Below are 18,542 nucleotides of genomic sequence, written 5' to 3' on the forward strand. Positions count from 1 at the left end.
TTTACTAGCATTTAGTGGATTAATCTCTATTAATAACAAGACTGTGAAAATCAAATGATGTAGGTGTAGGAAATTCAAAGTACGAGCATCATTTTAATGAGTTGGCATTTATAAAAGAGATAAAAGTCTTTAGTTATTTTTAGACCTATACTATGTTCCCACACATGCTAGCTAGGAGAAGCATTATTCTTTTTCAGCAGTAGCGAAGCCAAAAGTTTCTCCAAGAGTATTCAAACCTGCAGAAAGAAACAAAAAAAAAATTCCCGACAAAATGTTTTCAATATATATTATATATCTCCGATTTGTGTCAGACAACTGACCACCCTTAACTAAATGTAGCTTCGACCCCTACTTTCAGTATAACTTCTCTTGATTTAAAGTGTAAAAAGATATTTGTTACTGTCAAGTCACCTAAATAACAACTAAGAAATTCATGTTATCGTCTATTAAAAGAGAAATAAGTTCGCAACCTAAAAAGAAAAATTACATATTTCAACAAGTTTGAACACACGATAGTATAAATTTTTTTGACAGCGCTAAATATATATAAGTTTAATCTTTTTTAAAATTGAGTCCAATATGGTCAGTGTCCTAAACATATAGGTGTTAGGTAACTATTTTCAAACTTTAGACTAACCAACCCAAACAACTTACTACATTTTTGACAAATTAAAGTTCCAACCGCATTATTTACAAGCAGAACTGAGAGCAAGAAATCAGCTACAATTACGGAATTCATTTATTCGGGAACTAATAATGGTTAGATTTAGAGACAGTTCCCGGATTTAGATTATGTGGGTTCAATTTTAAAGGTTTCTAGCATTGAACCCATTGTATTTTTAAAGTTATGGGTTCAGACCTATTATTTGTTGCAATTTTAATGAATCTTTTACACATAAATTTATGCTCCCGGGCGAAAGTACTGGGTTCAGATGAACCCGGCGGCCATACTCTACATCAGCCCCTAGTTAGATTACCACGTAGGGTACAAACATTGAAGCTCATGGTGCAATACTTCAAAACCATATTTAACTAGAAGAGAAAAATGCCGCCTCTCGAGTAAAAATTTAAGCGCATCCTGTGTTTAGACCAAACAAATATAACTTTATCATGGTTAAATAACAATAAGGTAAGAATATATATTAATTAACTACACTTAGATGAGAAAAGAGTACACACATGGTCGTAAGCACCTTATCCCAAGCAGTATTATGTGACACCGCTTCGTCATACACATAATAAGAAAAATAAAAATATTGGATATAAAATAAAAAATAGTATCACTTGTTGTAACATTGATTTATTTATTTATTTAATTTTTTAAATATAACACCGTTTACTAAAGTTTCTGCGTACAGTACACAAAAGACACATACATTATGTTATAAATTGATTTAGGGGGTTGGGGTCTTCCTTTTCAGATTACAGAAATTCATAAAGATGCGAAGAATTTGGTACTTACCATCTTAACTCAAAGAATTATAATTAATGATTCTTATTCAAAGTTCAAACCCCTAACAAATGCTCAGCTCTATAAATACAAGAGAGAGGGCATTGTTGAAAGCATATGTCTAGTACTATTTGAAAGAAAAATGAATTGAAACTTTACTTCTTATAAATAACCTTGTAACGCTTTTTCCTCCTTTGAATTCACACCTTAAAAAAACCATACAACATTTGCTTCTTGTCATTGCAGAGGTATGTACATTTTCTGCTTCTTGGTTTTGTTTTGGCGTTATATTCTTCTGTATATCTTCAAGAACAAAATGGCAATGCTAAAAATATGAATTTAAGTTATACACATTCACAGTGTATCCGCGCCCGTTACTATAATACATTGTTGTTACTATTGTTTGCTACTTGAGCCAAGGGTCTATCGGAAACAACCTCTTTATCTATATAAGGTAGGGGTAAGGTTTGCGTACACACTACCCTCCCCAGACCCCATTTATGAGAATATACTGAGTTTGTTGTTGTTATTGTTGTTGTACATTAACAGTGTAAAAAAATTTCACATTATTAATGAATTTTAACATGTAAGAGCAAGTTAGTTACAGTACTATTTTTATATATTAGTTATACTTATCAAGAGATTTATCTGTCTATATAAATACAAAGAGTATTAAACTCTAAGAAACATTCAAAAGATATACTTCAAAGTAAGCTATATATATATATGACATACTAAAGTGTGTTTGCAGGGAGAGTGAAAACTGCAAAAGAGTTGGAAAAATGAAGAAAGTTGGGAGAAATATTAGAGGATGGAGTTCTGTTGTTGGATTGTTGGGTATTTTGCTTCAGCTATTCTTGCTAATTGAATGTGCAGCAACAAGGTATATTTCAGTTATTTATCTTTCTTTTGGTTTTAGTTCAAATCATTATTTCGATTATCATTAAAATATATAATACTATGGTTGTTTTGTTGTCTTCTCTATTCTGTCAACTTATGTTTTCGTAGTTACTTAACATATTATAGGAAATGGAATTCTTGGATTTTGTTTGAGATGATGAATGAGAATATAGAGAAGTGGAACTTTTATTTTTTTTGTTTGGTTTTGTTGCTTTTTGTCTGCTAGTTTGTTTTCAGGTAGTGCTGTTATCTTGTTTTTCCTTTTGGTTTAACTATTGTATATGTTAAACCCACAAACCCGACCTAACTAATTCAGATTCGCACCAAATAAGTACACTAAAAAAGTAAGTAAAATATTCTTCTGAAATTTCATTACTTTAACCCAAGAAATCCAATTAAGGTGGAGAGTTCTCAACAATTCCAAAATATACTTAGTGGTACCTATTGAACTTTTAGTTGAAGGGTCATGGGAAGGACAATGTTCACATTTTTCTGCTTTTGGCTTTTGGCTTTCTGTTTTCTTGTTCTTGTTTCTTTTTATCTTTCCTTTGAGTTTTTAAAAACTATTTAACCACATAATGAGTGAGATGGCAAACTAGCTATATAAAAAATGAGAAGTGACAAAAAGAAAGAAAAAAGAGGGTTTGATCCAAAATATTTTTCTTCTTTCTCCAACCAATTTTTCCCCACATAGTCGTTTTGGAGCTCGAATAATCCAGACTCACGCCATGAAGTCCAACTTTGGAGAAAAAACGCTCTTTATTAAATATGATTAATTCATATAGCATAAATCTAAAACCTCCGATTAAGAATGACGGGATTCTCACCACCTCATCACCACAACCGTTAGTGGTCTCCAACCAGTTACCATTTACATGTGCACCTCTGACTTAAGGACATTCTAAGTTGAAGGGCACACAAGTTGTCTTTTTCATCTTTTTCCCTCTTTTAGTACCGTCATTGATGGGCGCATGACTTAGTTTTCTTCTGCTTAGGGAAAGGTATGTCTTCCTTTCCCAAATAATGCTATTTTATTCCAAAGTGCTTAGTGAATAATGCTTTGTAGCTTTAAAGTGATTATGCTCTACCATAATTAACCTATTAATATATGGGTCCCACACCCCTTTTCCAAGAAAAGAAACATATAGAAAAACAAACAAAAATGTTTAGTGGTTCGATATTAGGAGTCTAACGTAAAAGCAATTGCATGAATATGTTGGCTTTTAAAAAAAGTTATTACTCCCTCCGGTTCAAAATAAGTGATTTTTTGGATGTTTTCACACAGATTAAGAAATCCACCTTTTAGCATTAATTAGGAATGGAATTGACCATATTAACCTTTACTATCTCACATAAACACTCCTAACACGTATTCCAACACTAATTACTCCAAGGACAATGTAGGGAAAAAATAATTAATACATTCTTGAAATCTGAAAAAATCACTTATTTTGGACCACAAGAAAAAGGCCAAAAAATCACTTATTTTGGACCGGAGGGAGTAATAAATAAAGTGTTTGTTTGGCCAAGTTTTTTTTTTTTTTTTTTAGCCTAAAGTGTTGTTTTGGGTCAAAAGTGAATTTTTTTCAAAGTTAAGGTATTTGGCCAAGCTTTTAGAAGGAGAAATAATAGTAATTGTTAGTAGAAGTAAGTAGAAACAATTTTCAATAAGCAAAAAAATAGCTTTTTCTCAAAAACACTTTTTTTGAAAGCACTTTCGAGAAAAATACAATTAGAAGCAGTTTTTAAAAAGTTTGATCAAGTTGCTGCTCAAAAGTGTTTTTCTAAATAATTAGCCAAACACAAACTGTTTCCACCAAAAATATTTTTTTGAAAAGCACTTTTGAAAATTTTTTCCTTCAAAATAAGCTAGATTTTAAAATTTTGGTCAAACACACTATAAAATAAAAAAGTTAGGGGAGATGGGACTAAAATTGTACTATTGTGGTAACTACACTATTTTGTATTGTCGAAGTTATTTTTGGAATTTCAATCTTCTCCTTTGCTGTCTTTTTATTCCTCATATTTGTCAGTCTTAATCGTACGAAAAAAGAATTAAAAAGAGAAATGAAAAATAAAAGTGAAACATGGGAGGTGGTTAAATTTTTATAATTAATCTTCAGAGTAAATTAAAGTTAACTCATCAAAACTCTTATCACATGATTTTCTTTTTTTGGTTTTCTGTATTTGTTTTTCAGGAGAATTACCAAGAAGAACAGCCAATCGGACTTGCAATCCTTATATCCTCCAGTACAATTACATAGACTGAATAATCATGTAATAACCTCTACAATGATTCTTACCACCTTATTCTTCTATTTTTTTCACCTTACTCAAATAATATAAATGCTTTTAATTAGTACAATTTTCTTTTCCCTTTCGCAGGTGTTGGTGGATAATGGCCTATTCAACATTACATTTTCTGTTCCTGGGGGAATGATCAATGCTATACAATACAATGACATCGATAATTTATTGGAAAATGAAAATAAACTAAATAATAGAGGGTACGTTAAGTCTTCTAAGCAGTCTATACTTTTTGGTTTTCGATATTTGCATTGGGATCCCGACTAATCAGGATTCGCGTCGTGTAAGACCCATATAAGCAAAAGCGCTCTCTACCATTATCTTTTTCTAACCTATGGCTCAAACCCGAGACCTTTAGTTAAGGAACGAGGGTTATTATTCATCCTCCCACCATACCTCTTGATGGTCATCTATATATTTTCACTTTTTCTAGGTCACAATATATTGTCATAAGTTGAAAAATTTACACAAAATATTTGTAGGTATTGGGATATTGTTTGGAACAAAGCAGAAAAACCAGGGATCATCTATGACAAGTAAGTTTTTTTTTCTTTATGGATTTCTATTTTGGAATTATTTAAAATTTAGCCTCAATTAGTGAATATGAGAAACTGATGAGTGTTTCCAATTTTATAATTGTAGACTTGAAGGGACAAACTTTGAGGTTATAGTGCAAGATGAAAATCAAGTAGAGCTTTCATTCACAAGGACTTGGAAGTCTTTAAATGCCTCAAATCTTTCTATGAACGTTGACAAAAGGTGCAGTGTAAGTCTTTTAATCTTTGCCTTAAAATATTAATTACCATTAATATCAACCCTTTTGAGTCTTATTTACTCACTCAGAAATTTTTGTATTCGGTATGATACAAAAAAATTACCTTATTTTGTTTGGTCACTTTAAATTAACCAAATCAAGTAATCTGTAGGCATTAATCTCTACTAGTACGGTCAGACATTTTTATAACAACATTCCTATATAACAGCCATTCACAATAAAAGTCAAGTAGGGGTGTTCACGGTTCGGTTTGGTCGGTTTTTGATTAAAATCAAAACCAAACCAATTTAATCGATTTTTAAAATTTTAAAACCAAAACCAAACCAAATTAAATACAAACCACCGGTTCGATTGTTGTTGGCTTGGTTCGGTTTGGTTCGGTTTTTCGGTTCTTAGTAAGCTAATGATAAGTCGATAATATTAAAACAACGCTAGACAACAATCTGAAAATAATTTGCCAAATTTATGCTTTTTATATATTTCTTTGACAACTGAAAGTTTATTTACATGTTTATATGAAAAGAATGAACAAAAAACAAACTATAAGGTTGCTTTTTCAAGCTTTAGTCATTGTTGTCTTGCAATTTGAATGTGCTTTCTTTACTCTTGTGGTGGTTTTTTTTTACCTCTTCTTTTAGGCAAAAGTATGTGCGGAGGGTTAGAGAATTAGAGTCTATTAATGAAAAGAAAATTGGTCGAATCCTACTGTTTTGGGATTAGACAATCTTTTAAGATATAACAGGATAAACCAAAATTCAAAATAACAATTAAAATTATTAACAAAAAGATATTATATTGTATACAAATAATTATTAAATTTTGTATATAATTAATCAGTTTGGTTCGGTTTATTTTTCGGTTTTTTAAAATAGAACCAAAACCAAACCAAATATTATCGGTTTTTAAAATTTAAAACCAAAACCAATCCAAATAAAAAAAAAAGATCGGTTTACTTAATCGGTTTTCAGTTTGGATCGGTTTTCCGTCAAACCGTGAACACCCCTAAACCCAAGTTTTTCTTGGAGCCGATTTTTATATTATGTTATAATATATGCTTTCTATAACATCACTTCACTATAGCAGCCAAAAATATCCAAACAAACGAGACTGTTATAGAGAATTTCAATTTTTACTACAGATCACTTGCTTCGAACAACATCCCGATTGTTGTCGACCTTTCAAATATCATATATTACGTAATTTTATGTGTAACCATATGCGAGAAAATGATTTCGCAAAATAATAGCAGATAACATATTTTTCGCGGAGAGAAATTTCTTGGATTTGAAATGCCAAAATCAGGAAAAACTATGTGAAATTAATGTTTTTCCTTCGCTAATATTTGGTTTAATTTTTGTAGATTTATAATTCTTCGGGGAAATAGTGGCTTTTACTCCTACGCAATTTTGGAACGCTTGGAAGGTTGGCCAGACATAGATGTCTACCAAGGAAGAATGGCTTTCAAGCTTAATGAAAAATTGTATGTAATTAACAATTATTAGTGGCCTTGTAAAGGCAGCTCGGTGCAGTAAACTCCCGCTATGCGCGGGGTTCGGGGTAGGGTCGGACCACAAGGGTCTATTGTACGCAATCTTCCCCTGTATTTCTGCAAGGAGCTGTTTCTACAGCTCGAACTCGTGACCTCCTGGTCACATGGCAGCAACTTTATCAGTTACGCCAAGGCTCCCGTTCTATTAGTGGCCTTATGTTTTTCTCTATTTATTTCCTTTTAATTGTGTGTGTATATTTATTTATACGTGAGTGTGCAAATCCGGATTAGTCGGGTTCAAGTCCTGAAAATGAAAAAATTCGTATAATTACTTATCTTTTACTTTATTGCTCCGAAAATACTAAATTATTTTTTGTAACAAGAAAGTTTTTCAAATTAGTTTTAGTATCACTACCTTAGTTTTGGCCATGGTTGTAAAATAAATAGTTGGCTAACTTTTTGGGCAGGTTCCCATATATGGCTATTTCAGATGAAAGACAGAGGATAATGCCCACAGCAAAAGATCGAGAAATGGGCCGAGAACTTGATTACCCAGAAGCTGTACTTCTTACAAGCCCAACTAATTCTTTCCTCAAAGGAGAGGTAGATTTCGTGATTATTCTTCTTATCTTCTTATTATATATTCTGAATTTAAATTAATCATACACTTCTTAACTACTATTATCTTTTATCTTCTTATTTTTTCATTTCAAATTTGATTTTCTTGCTGCTAAAATGTTTTTAGATCTTTACACAAATAGCCAGCGGATTTACTATTTATTTTTTTTTAGCATGTATATGTAAAATATATATGGTTATACATATATTATACATGGACATTTATGGAGTCAGGATTTTCATTAAAGGATGTCAAAATATAAAAAATTAAAATACACAAAAAAGGAAAAGGGATTAAACGTATAATATGTATACATAAAACTGAATTTTTTTACCTAACAACACAGGGAGTGTCAGTTTACAACCTTAGTTACACGTGGCTCTGCCAATGTACATGGATTAAGCATAAGTAATGTATATTATGATTATTTTTAATTTATACGATCGGGTAGGCGACTATTTAGGTTAATTACTCTATTATTATTTTAATCTAGGTGGATGATAAGTATCAATACTCTCTTGAAGACAAGGATAATCGGGTCCATGGGTGGATAAGCCCAAACCCGAGAACTGGGTTTTGGATGATTACACCTAGTAATGAGTTCAGAACAGGTGGGCCTGTTAAACAAGACCTCACTTCTCACACCGGCCCAATAACTCTATCTGTAAGTATATCATATGTTAGCTGCATAAAGTGTTTTTATTCTTCTTGTAAGATTATATATCCTTTATTTTTTTAATCCATATTTTAAAATGATGCTAGAAATTTCTATAAATAGAAATCATACCATATCTTGAAGAAATAAGAAAAACATAATTTTGGTTTTACCCTATGTTATATGGAAAACACCTAGAATCCGCATTATCAGTGGCGGCGGATGTAGCCTTTGTGCTGTGAATTCAATCGAATCCAGTATTTTCGATGTATGCTTTAAATATGTATGTAAAATTATTATAATTTCAATAAATATTAAATTTGAACATATAATTTTAAAAGTAAAATGAGTTTAGTGCTAAAAACTTAGAAGGTCAAACAATTGATGTAACATATGTTCACACAATTGATGTAACAGATGTTTTTCAGCACACATTATGCGGGAGATATTCTAGCACTGAGATTTCGAAATGGAGAGCCCTGGAAAAAGGTTTTTGGCCCTGTTTTTATCTACTTAAACTCTGTCTCATCAGACGATGAAGATATTCCCACACTATGGACAGATGCAAAGGAACAGGTACTTTTCTATTACAGTATGTTGCTCGAACTCTCCAAAAAATGATGCCGAGTGCATGTCAGATCCTTCAGAAGATGGAGGATTCCCACAGGCCGGCGACATATTTGGAGAGCAATCCAATTTAAAAATAGTAAAAGGTCTCTTCTTAATTATTTGACTGGACTTTAACGTGAACAGATGTTAATAGAAACCGAAAATTGGCCATACAATTTCCCTCTTTCGCAAGATTTTGTTGCAGCTGATCAACGGGGTACTGTAAGTGGCAGATTACTCGTTAGCGATAGGTACATTAACTTACTACGTACTATTTTTCTACTAGTGTATAACAAGATGCATGTTTTTTTTTTATACTTACTATTAACAAGCTACAAGTTTCTTATTGCAGCTATGTAAGTAAAAGACTTATCACAGCAAATTCTTCTTTCATTGGGTTGGCTGTACCTGGAGATGTAGGGTCATGGCAAATTGAAAATAAGGTTTGTATATTTCTTTTTTCTCAAGTATTTTTAACAGCATTGTTTTTTTAAACTTAGCTGCATTAATTTTTTTTTTCACCAATACATGATTTTTGTTATTCTTCAGGGTTATCAATTTTGGACTCAAACGGATAATGAGGGATATTTTTTGATTAAAAATATCATTCCAGGCAATTATAGCTTGTATGCTTGGGTTCCTGGATTTATTGGTGATTACAAATCCAAGAACTACATCAACATTACTCCAGGTTTGCATAAAACACTTTTAGTTGCTCCATCCACTTAAAATCCGATACCATACTAATCGATTAAATTTAGGCTCGATTTGTGAGACAGTACTTTTACTTTTAACCGATAGGTCATGAGTTCGAGCCTGATGATATATATATCAACATTTGATAAAGTTGATAAATTTAACTTCTTATACTAAAAAGAGCAGTCTGGTGCACTAACCTCTCGATATGTGCGGGGTCCGAGGAAGGGTTGGACCACAAGGGTCTATTGGACGCAATCTTACCCTGCATTTCTGCAAGAGGCTGTTTCTACAGCTCGAACACGTGATTTCTTAATCACATGGCAGCAACTTTACCAGTTACGCCAAGGTTTCCCTTCAATTTAACTTCTTACACTGACAATATAATTTTGTTCAACAATATAGGGTGACTTAAAAGCTGCACGTAACTGCGGATAATAAGTAGAAGTAGTTACTTGAAAAAAGAAAGCAGGCAACCTACTATAACAGGTTAAGTTGCACTAATAGCCTAAATATTCTCACTTGGCAGACTCTCTACCCGTTGGGGTAGGAGTAAGGTCTGTTATCGCTACTGTGTTAAAACACAAAATTAGAAAGACTGTTAGAAGATAAACTGGAAAAACAGTAAACTATAAAAAAAAATATTCCGAGTCCACAATTTTTTTGTGCGTCCTTAAGGAATTTTAACCCCCTCACACGTTACCAGGGTAATGGATTAAATCCTCCCAAGATGAAACGGAATAAACCTTCCTGCAACAGTGGCAATACAAACTGCAGGATACCAACGAACTCAAAGAACGGAGCAAAATCACACTTACGAATTTGAGAGAGAGAGACTGCAAAGTAGAATACAGTATTCAGAAGGAAGGAAGTTCTATAATTTTTCAGTGTCGAAAAAAGAAGCCATGCCTCAGATTTATAGGCAATTATCGGAAGAGGTGTGATGTCTGTTCAGGAAAAAGTGTCTGTTCAGGAGGAAAAACAACGTTCAGCAAAGGCAGCGTGAATTTGAATTCCAGTTAATTCCGTTAATGAACTGACTGGCATTTAATTAATTATTAAATAATTAATTAAATAAATTTTGTCCAAAAAATAATCTTATCGATCATTTGACAAATCCAAATCCAAATCCAAACCCGAAGCCGAGCCGATCGAGCGACGACGACGGCGCGAGGGTTCATTCTCTTCAACTCCTTTTAAGAGCTCTAAGAAGTGATCCTATATATATACACACAAATGTAGTTGTCCGTCACCAATGAGGGACAAAGTTCATGACAAAAGCTCACTTGATTCGAATTTTCATTTCCCTCCATTTTATTTCCCACCATTTCCCAATTCACACTCTTAGACTTTAAAGCCCAATGCTTAAAGTCTTTAAAGCCCAATGCTTTAAAGTCCAACAATCCCCCACATGAATGGGAATGGCTGTAACAAGAATGATCATAGATAAAAGTTGTGTGATTTGCAAGTAAGGATTAATTGCATCTGGATAAGTAGGTTTCCCTTTGAACTTTTCATAGTGAACATATGTCGGATATATTCGGTCAATCAGTAGATTTGATATCTTTGAACCGTCGAACTTTAGTGTATACCTAGACAACCATATGTCACACAACCAACCCTTAACCGTCTTTTGGTTCTCATTGTTGTGTTCGTTTCAGCCATGAACACCGCCTGGTTTCATAAGTGCGTAGAGAATTAGCCTTACAGAATTCTCATTGAAGCGGCTTCCACTTCACACTTACATAGGTGATTCCTAAACGTGTAATCCTTTAGATTGACACTATTTGATAAATACCACATCAAACTTAGGTAATCATTAAAGAACGTGTAAAGTTTTATCCTTGTTACTGAACATTGTCTTCATCACGAGAAGGGACCAAAGATTTTACTTTGACAATGTTGAACCGGTCAATCACAACTTTGTTTGAGCTCCTTGAACCTAGATCTCGGAATATTTAAAATTTTAGGTAGAGTTACCGCCATGTTGACTTGTCCTCGGCCATAGTCCCATTCCCTTAAATGACTTCTTAACTCCTTCTCTAGTTAAGCCTTTTGTAAGCGGATCCGCCACATTATCCTTTGATCTTACATAATGAATAGTGATAATTCCACTAGAAAGTAGTTGTCTAATGGTGTTATGTCTTCGTCGTATATGACGAGACTTTTCGTTATACATAACGCTCCCTGCCCGTCCTATTGCAGCCTCACTATCGCAATATATGCAAATAGGAGCCAAAGATTTTGGCCAGAACGGAATGTCTTCTAAGAAATTTCGAAGCCATTCAGCTTCTTCACCGGCTTTATCCAAACCTATAAACTCTGATTCCATTGTAGAGCGAGCAATGCACGTCTGTTTGGAAGACTTCCAAGATACTGCTCCTCCACCAACAGTAAAAACATATCCACTTGTGGACTTTGTTTCTGTTGAGCCTGTTATCCAATTTGCATCACTATATCCTTTGATAACCGCAGGATATTTATTGTAGTACAAAGCATAGTCTTGGGTATATTCCAAATATCCCAGAACTCGTTTCATTGCCACCCAGTGATGTTTGTTGGGATTACTTGTGAATCGACTAAGTTTACTTATTGCACAAGCTATATCAGGTCGTGTACAGTTCATGATATACATTAAGCTTCCCAACACACGAGCATACTCGAATTGAGACGTGCTTTCACCTTTATTCTTTATAAGATGATGGTTTAAGTCAATTGGAGTTCTTGCACTTCTAAATTCCAAGTGTTTGAATTTTTCAAGTACTATTTTCACGTAATGTGATTGAGACAAAGCTAGACCCTGAGGAGTCCTCTGGATTTTAATTCCTAAAATTACATCGGCAACTCCTAAGTCTTTCATATTAAACTTACTAGCAAGCATACGCTTAGTAGCTTGAATGTCGGCAATGTCTTTGCTCATTATTATCATATCATCTACATATAAGCAAACAATGACTATATGATTTGGGATGTTCTTAATGTAAACACATTTATCACATTCATTAATCTTAAAGCCATTTGACAATATTGTTTGGTCAAATTTCGCATGACATTGCTTGGGTGCTTGTTTTAGTCCATAAAGGGACTTAACAAGTCGACACACCTTCTTTTCTTTTCCCGGAACCACAAACCCTTCAGGTTGGTTCATGTAACTTTCTTCCTCTAGATCACCATTTAAGAAGGCTGTTTTTACATCCATTTGATGGATTTGAAGACCATACAAGGCGGCTAACGCTATTAGCATCCAAGTGGATGTAATTCTTGTTACCGGCGAGTATGTGTCAAAATAGTCAAGACCTTCTCGCTTTCTAAATCCTTTGACAACAAGTCTTGCCTTGTATTTGTCAATAGTACCATCGTCTTTCATTTTCTTCTTGAAAATCCATTTAGAACCCAATATTTTGTTACCTGGAGGAAGATCAACCAATTCCCAGGTATGGTTGCTCAATATGGATTCTATTTCACTATTGACAGCTTCTTTCCAATATTGTGCTTCTGAGGAGGACGTTGCTTCCTTGAAGGTACGAGGCTCATTTTCTAGTAGGAAAGTTAGAAAATCCGGACCGAATGAAGTAGATGTCCGTTGACGTTTACTTCTTCTCGGATTTTCCTCATTAGGCATACCATCTATTATTTTCTCCCGAGGTCGTTTTGACTTTTGGTAGGTCAATTCACTTTCCTTTTTATACGGATAAATAGTTTCAAAGAATTCAGCATTATCTGATTCTATTATTGTATTAACGTGAATCTTAGGATTTTCTGATTTATGAACCAGAAAACGATATGCCTTGCTATTGGTTACATATCCAATAAATACACAATTAACCGTTTTTGGACCTATCTTAACCCTTTTAGGTCTAGGAACTTGTACCTTAGCTAAACACCCCCACACTTTGAAGTATTTCAAGTTGGGCTTCCTTCCTTTCCATTTTTCATAAGGAATGGACTGTGTTTTACTATGAGGTACTCGGTTGATTGTTCGGTTAGCTGTAAGTATAGCTTCCCCCCACAAGTTCTGTGGTAAACCAGAACTTATCGACAACGCATTCATCATCTCTTTCAACGTTCGATTCTTTCTCTCCGCAATTCCATTAGATTGTGGAGAGTAAGGGGCAGTTTTTTGGTGAATAATACCATTTTCCAAACATATTTCTTCAAAAGGAGATTCATATTCGCTACCTCTATCACTTCTTATTATTTTGATCTTTTTGTTTAGTTGTGTTTCAACATCACTCTTGTATTGCTTGAAAGCATCAATTGCCTCATCTTTACTATTAAGTAAATAAACATAGCAATATCTCGTGCTATCGTCAATAAAAGTAATAAAATACTTTTTCCCACCGCGAGATAGTGTTGACTTCATGTCGCAAATATCTGTGTGAATTAAGTCTAAAGGACTCGAATTCCTTTCAACAGACTTATAAGGATGCTTAGCATACTTTTATTCCACACATATTTGATATTTGGAATTAATGCAATCAAATTTTGGCAATACTTCTAAATTTATCATTTTTCGCAATGTTTTGAAGTTGATGTGACCTAAGCGTGCATGCCATAAAGTGTTTGACTCAAGTAAGTAAGAAGAAGCATTAACTTTATTGATAGGAACTGCTATTACATTTAGCTTAAAAAGGCCCTCATTCAGGTAACCTTTTCCTACATACACATCATTCTTACTTAGTACAACACTATTAGAAACAAAAATACATTTGAATCCATTCTTGACAAGAAGTGAGGTAGACACAAGATTCTTGCGAATTTCTGGAACATGAAGAACTTGGTTTAGAGTCACAATTTTTCCCGACGTCATCTTCAATGCAATCTTGCCAACTCCTTCAATTTTGGCTGTAGACGAATTTTCCATGAATCTGCGGGGGCATAGGAAGAAAATAACTCCTTGTAAGCACAAACATGGCGGGTGGCCCCAGAATCAATCCACAATTCTTTAGGATTTCCTACCAAGTTGCATTCAGACAACATGGCACACAAGTCCTCCATTTCTTCAGCATTTTCAACCATGTTAGCTTGATTCTTCTTCTTCTTATCATTCTTTGGTGCACGACAATCCACGGCCTTATGCCCAGATTTTCCACAGTTGTGGCAATTACCCTTGAATTTTTTCTTGCTTGGGTAATTCTTTGGTCCAGAAGCCTTCTTTCTCTTCTTATTTTGTGGCGCCTCCTCAGCAAGGAGGTCATGCACAATGACTTGTAATTCTTGGACTTGAGTTATGACCGACCTAGTGTCAATCATCTTGAAATCCAAAAACCTTGCAGCCACGAACTTCTTAAGTCCAGCATCCCCAGTCTTGTACTTTTTCTCAAGCGCATTCTATAACGCTTTTGAAGTTTCCATGACACTATAGACATTGTACAAGCTATCTTCCAAACAACTCAAAATGTAGTTTTTGCACAAGAAATCAGAATGTTTCCATGCTTCAGTTACAACAAATCGTTCATCATCTGGTGTGTCTTCATCCAGGACTGGAGGATCCTCCTTGATGAATCGCTGCAAACTCAACGTAGTAAGATAGAAGAGCATCTTCATTTGCCAACGTTTGAAGTCGATACCGGAAAACTTTCCGGGTTTTTCTGCTGGTGCCATAGCATGAGCAGGAGTTGAACGGCTTGACGAGGCAGCAACATTCGTAACAGTAGCACCCGTTCCCGCGACATTTCCATTAGTTTGGTTTTCATTCGTCATTTTTCTGTAGAGTTGGAAACAAAACAGAACTTTGTTAAATCAGTGAAGTTTTGATATCTTCAAACTGAATACCAAACCAAACATACAACACGTAACAATGGTGAAGTTTTTATATACTTCAAACTCGTACGTTTATTATTCCGGTAAAGTTTTGATATACTTTAAACCGGAAAGAACAATTATAGAAAGCACGAAGGCTTTAGTCTCCAAACCAGTATACAAAATATAGATAACAATTTAATATATATTTCAACACAGAAACGTTAGATAAAATTCCTTAAGCTTGTTGTCGCTACTGTGTTAAAACAAAAAATTAGAAAGACTGTTAGAAGATAAACTGGAAAAACAGTAAACTATAAAAAAAATATTCCGAGTCCACAATTTGCTTGTGCGTCCTTAAGGAATTTTAACCCCCTCACACGTTGCCAAGGTAATGGATTAAATCCTCCCAGGATGAAACGGAATAAACCTTCCTGCAACAGTGGCAATACAAACTGCAGGATACCAACGAACTCAAAGAACGGAGCAAAATCACACTTACGAATTTGAGAGAGAGAGACTGCAAAGTAGAATACAGTATTCAGAAGGAAGGAAGTTCTATAATTTTTCAGTGTCGAAAAAAGAAGCTATGCCTCAGAATTTAAAGGCAATTATCGGAAGAGGTGTGATGTCTGTTCAGGAAAAAGTGTCTGTTCAGGAGGAAAAACAACGTTCAGCAAAGGCAGCGTGAATTTGAATTCCAGTTAATTCCGTTAATGAACTGACTGGCATTTAGTTAATTATTAAATAATTAATTAAATAAATTTTGTCCAAAAAATAATCTTATCGATCATTTGACAAAGCCGAAGCCGAAGCCGAGCCGAGCCGAGCGAGCGAGCGACGGCGATAGCGCGAAGGTTCATTATCTTCAACTCCTTTTAAGAGCTCTAAGAAGTGATCCTATATATATACACACAAATGTAGTTGTCCCTCACCAATGAGGGACAAAGTTCACGACAAAAGCTCACTTGATTCAAATTTTCATTTCCCTCCATTTTATTTCCCACCATTTCCCAATTCACACTCTTAGACTTTAAAGCCCAATGATTAAAGTCTTTAAAGCCCAATGCTTTAAAGTCCAACAAGGTCTGCATACACTCTACCCTCCCCAGACTCCACTTGTGAGATTTTACTGGGATGTTGCTGTTGTTGTTGTTGACATACAGTGGATATTTGTTAAATACAAAGTTAATGTACCTTGATTTTCATACTTTTGGTATAGTAGTAGTAATAATTTTCACATGTCTAAAATGGCTATATATGTAAAAACAGGATCAAGAACTAGGCTGCAAACTCTAGTGTATAACCCTCCAAGGAATGGACCAACATTGTGGGAAATAGGCATTCCAGATAGAACTGCTGCAGAATTCTTCATTCCCAATCCACAACCAAGACTTCAGAACCAGTTATACATCGAACATTACGCAGAAAAGTGAGTCAACTTCATTTAAATTATGCATCTTATTTTTTTCTCAAGTTTTTTCTTGACTCAATCAGAACTTGTTCTGTTCGTTTTTTCAGGTTTAGGCAATATGGATTATGGGATCGTTACACAGAACTATACCCTAATGATGATTTAATCTACACTGTTGGATCAAGCAACTATCAAACAGATTGGTTCTTTGCTCATGTAAATAGATATACTTTCAAGTATGTCCAAAACATCCTTTTTCCTTTAGTTTTTTTATTGTTCACAAATATTATTGCAGTGGTAATGAGAAATAGAGTTATGTCTTCAAATGCCTAACCTATATATACCTAAAGAAGGATAAAATTAACTTATTTACATCGACGACAATGTAAATAATTCTTAAAATATCAGTGTAATTTAATCTATTATAGCAGGGAAAAAAATAAAAAAATAGCCAGAATTACAAGTGTAGTTGAAAAATAGCCACAATTTAAAAAATAATCGAAATTTAGCCACTTTTTTATGTAAAGATAAAATCTGAACAAAAATAACCTTAAAAATCCAGAATTATTCAACCATAATATGCTAGAGTTTGAATGTTTTACCTATGAGCTTCCAGCATAATGTGCTGGAGTTCCAACACAATGGGCAGGAAGTTTATATGCAGGAGCTCCATAATCCAACATATTATGTTGTAACTTTCCGTATGCTGGAGTTCCAGCATAGTTTATACGCAGGAGCTCCATAATTCCCATATTATACTGGAACTTTCCGTATTTCAGCAAAACATTGGCTATTTTTGTTTTAATAATTTGCATGTGTTGTTCTCTGCCCTATTCTATTGTTTTAATATTGATTGTAATATTTTTGCCAAACAGTGATGAAGGGAACAAAACATATATACCAACAACATGGCAAATTGTGTTTGATCTTCAAGAAGTGGAGAAGTCCTCAAATTATACACTTCAGCTAGCATTGGCTTCAACAAATGAAGCTGAATTACAAGTATGGACTAACAAATTTTCACATGCTTTGTATACCTGCAAAATTTCTCTTGTATCTATTGTATTTTTTCGACTCACTCTGTGTTTTAATTGTTTAGATTCGAGTAAACGATCACGATGCAGATCATGTTCCTCACTTTACGACAGGGTTGATAGGCAAGGATAACGCGATTGCAAGACACGGAATTCATGGATTGTATTGGTTGTATAGTATAGATGTCCCTGGATCTGTTCTTGCTACTGGAAATAATGTTATATTTCTTAAGCAAAGTAGAGGTTCAAGCCCCTGGAGTGGACTAATGTATGATTATATTCGTCTTGAAGGCCCTTCTGCAAATGATTAAACAAAATTCGCAAGCTGATTCAAAGTAATCGTTGTTATTCATTGGATTTTAGAGGAGCTACTTTGTTAGGAATGGGAGTTGCTATGATTCTTCGTAAATAGTTTGTATTCATTAGACTCAGGGGCGGATGTACATGGGAAGGGGTGAGTTCACATAAACTCATCCTCCTCCTCGAAATCATGTATAGCACTCGTAAATTTCAACTCAATACTTAAATTAATATGGGTAAACCCAAGCTCAAGTGAACACTTTAGTACATTGGAAAGGAGTGCCTTTTAATCAGGGGTTCGATCCCGTACTTTTCTTCTTTGAAATTATATTTTAATTAATAAATAGGGCTAAATCCCCATGCTCTACTGCTTTTTCTAATAAAATACACTTTTGTTTCTTTTTTCCCCTTTTATATTAGTTACACGTTTTTGTTTTTCGTTCTCTTTTTGTCTTCGTTTTGATCTTTAAAATTCCTAAACCAAAATTACGTCTCTCAGACACCCTCTAAAAAACTCGGGTCTCTGGTGCTCGTGGTGCACTCATGCCTTTG

The 18,542-nt window shown here is 34.2% G+C and overlaps 1 protein-coding gene across 2 annotated transcripts; it reads left to right on the forward strand.

The window, feature by feature from the left end:
• Positions 1–1,443: 1,443 nt before the first annotated feature.
• LOC109208604 (rhamnogalacturonate lyase-like) lies at positions 1,444–18,374 on the forward strand. 2 transcript variants are annotated; one of them, XM_019371730.1, is made up of 17 exons: positions 1,444–1,698; positions 2,202–2,333; positions 4,549–4,627; positions 4,736–4,857; positions 5,140–5,193; positions 5,300–5,416; positions 6,793–6,912; positions 7,389–7,524; positions 8,034–8,204; positions 8,613–8,771; positions 8,949–9,055; positions 9,157–9,247; positions 9,354–9,495; positions 16,515–16,674; positions 16,764–16,892; positions 17,532–17,658; positions 17,756–18,374. In XM_019371730.1, exons 2-17 carry the CDS (start codon positions 2,233–2,235, stop codon positions 17,999–18,001), a joined length of 2,061 nt encoding a protein of 686 aa, XP_019227275.1. In that variant the 5' UTR covers positions 1,444–1,698; positions 2,202–2,232; the 3' UTR covers positions 18,002–18,374. The 2 variants fall into 2 exon arrangements, with proteins under 2 accessions (XP_019227275.1, XP_019227276.1); XM_019371731.1 differs by lacking the exon at positions 6,793–6,912.
• Positions 18,375–18,542: the final 168 nt, after the last annotated feature.

Source organism: Nicotiana attenuata, unplaced genomic scaffold (genome assembly GCF_001879085.1).
Source record: "Nicotiana attenuata strain UT unplaced genomic scaffold, NIATTr2, whole genome shotgun sequence".
Classification (NCBI taxonomy): Eukaryota; Viridiplantae; Streptophyta; class Magnoliopsida; order Solanales; family Solanaceae; genus Nicotiana; species Nicotiana attenuata.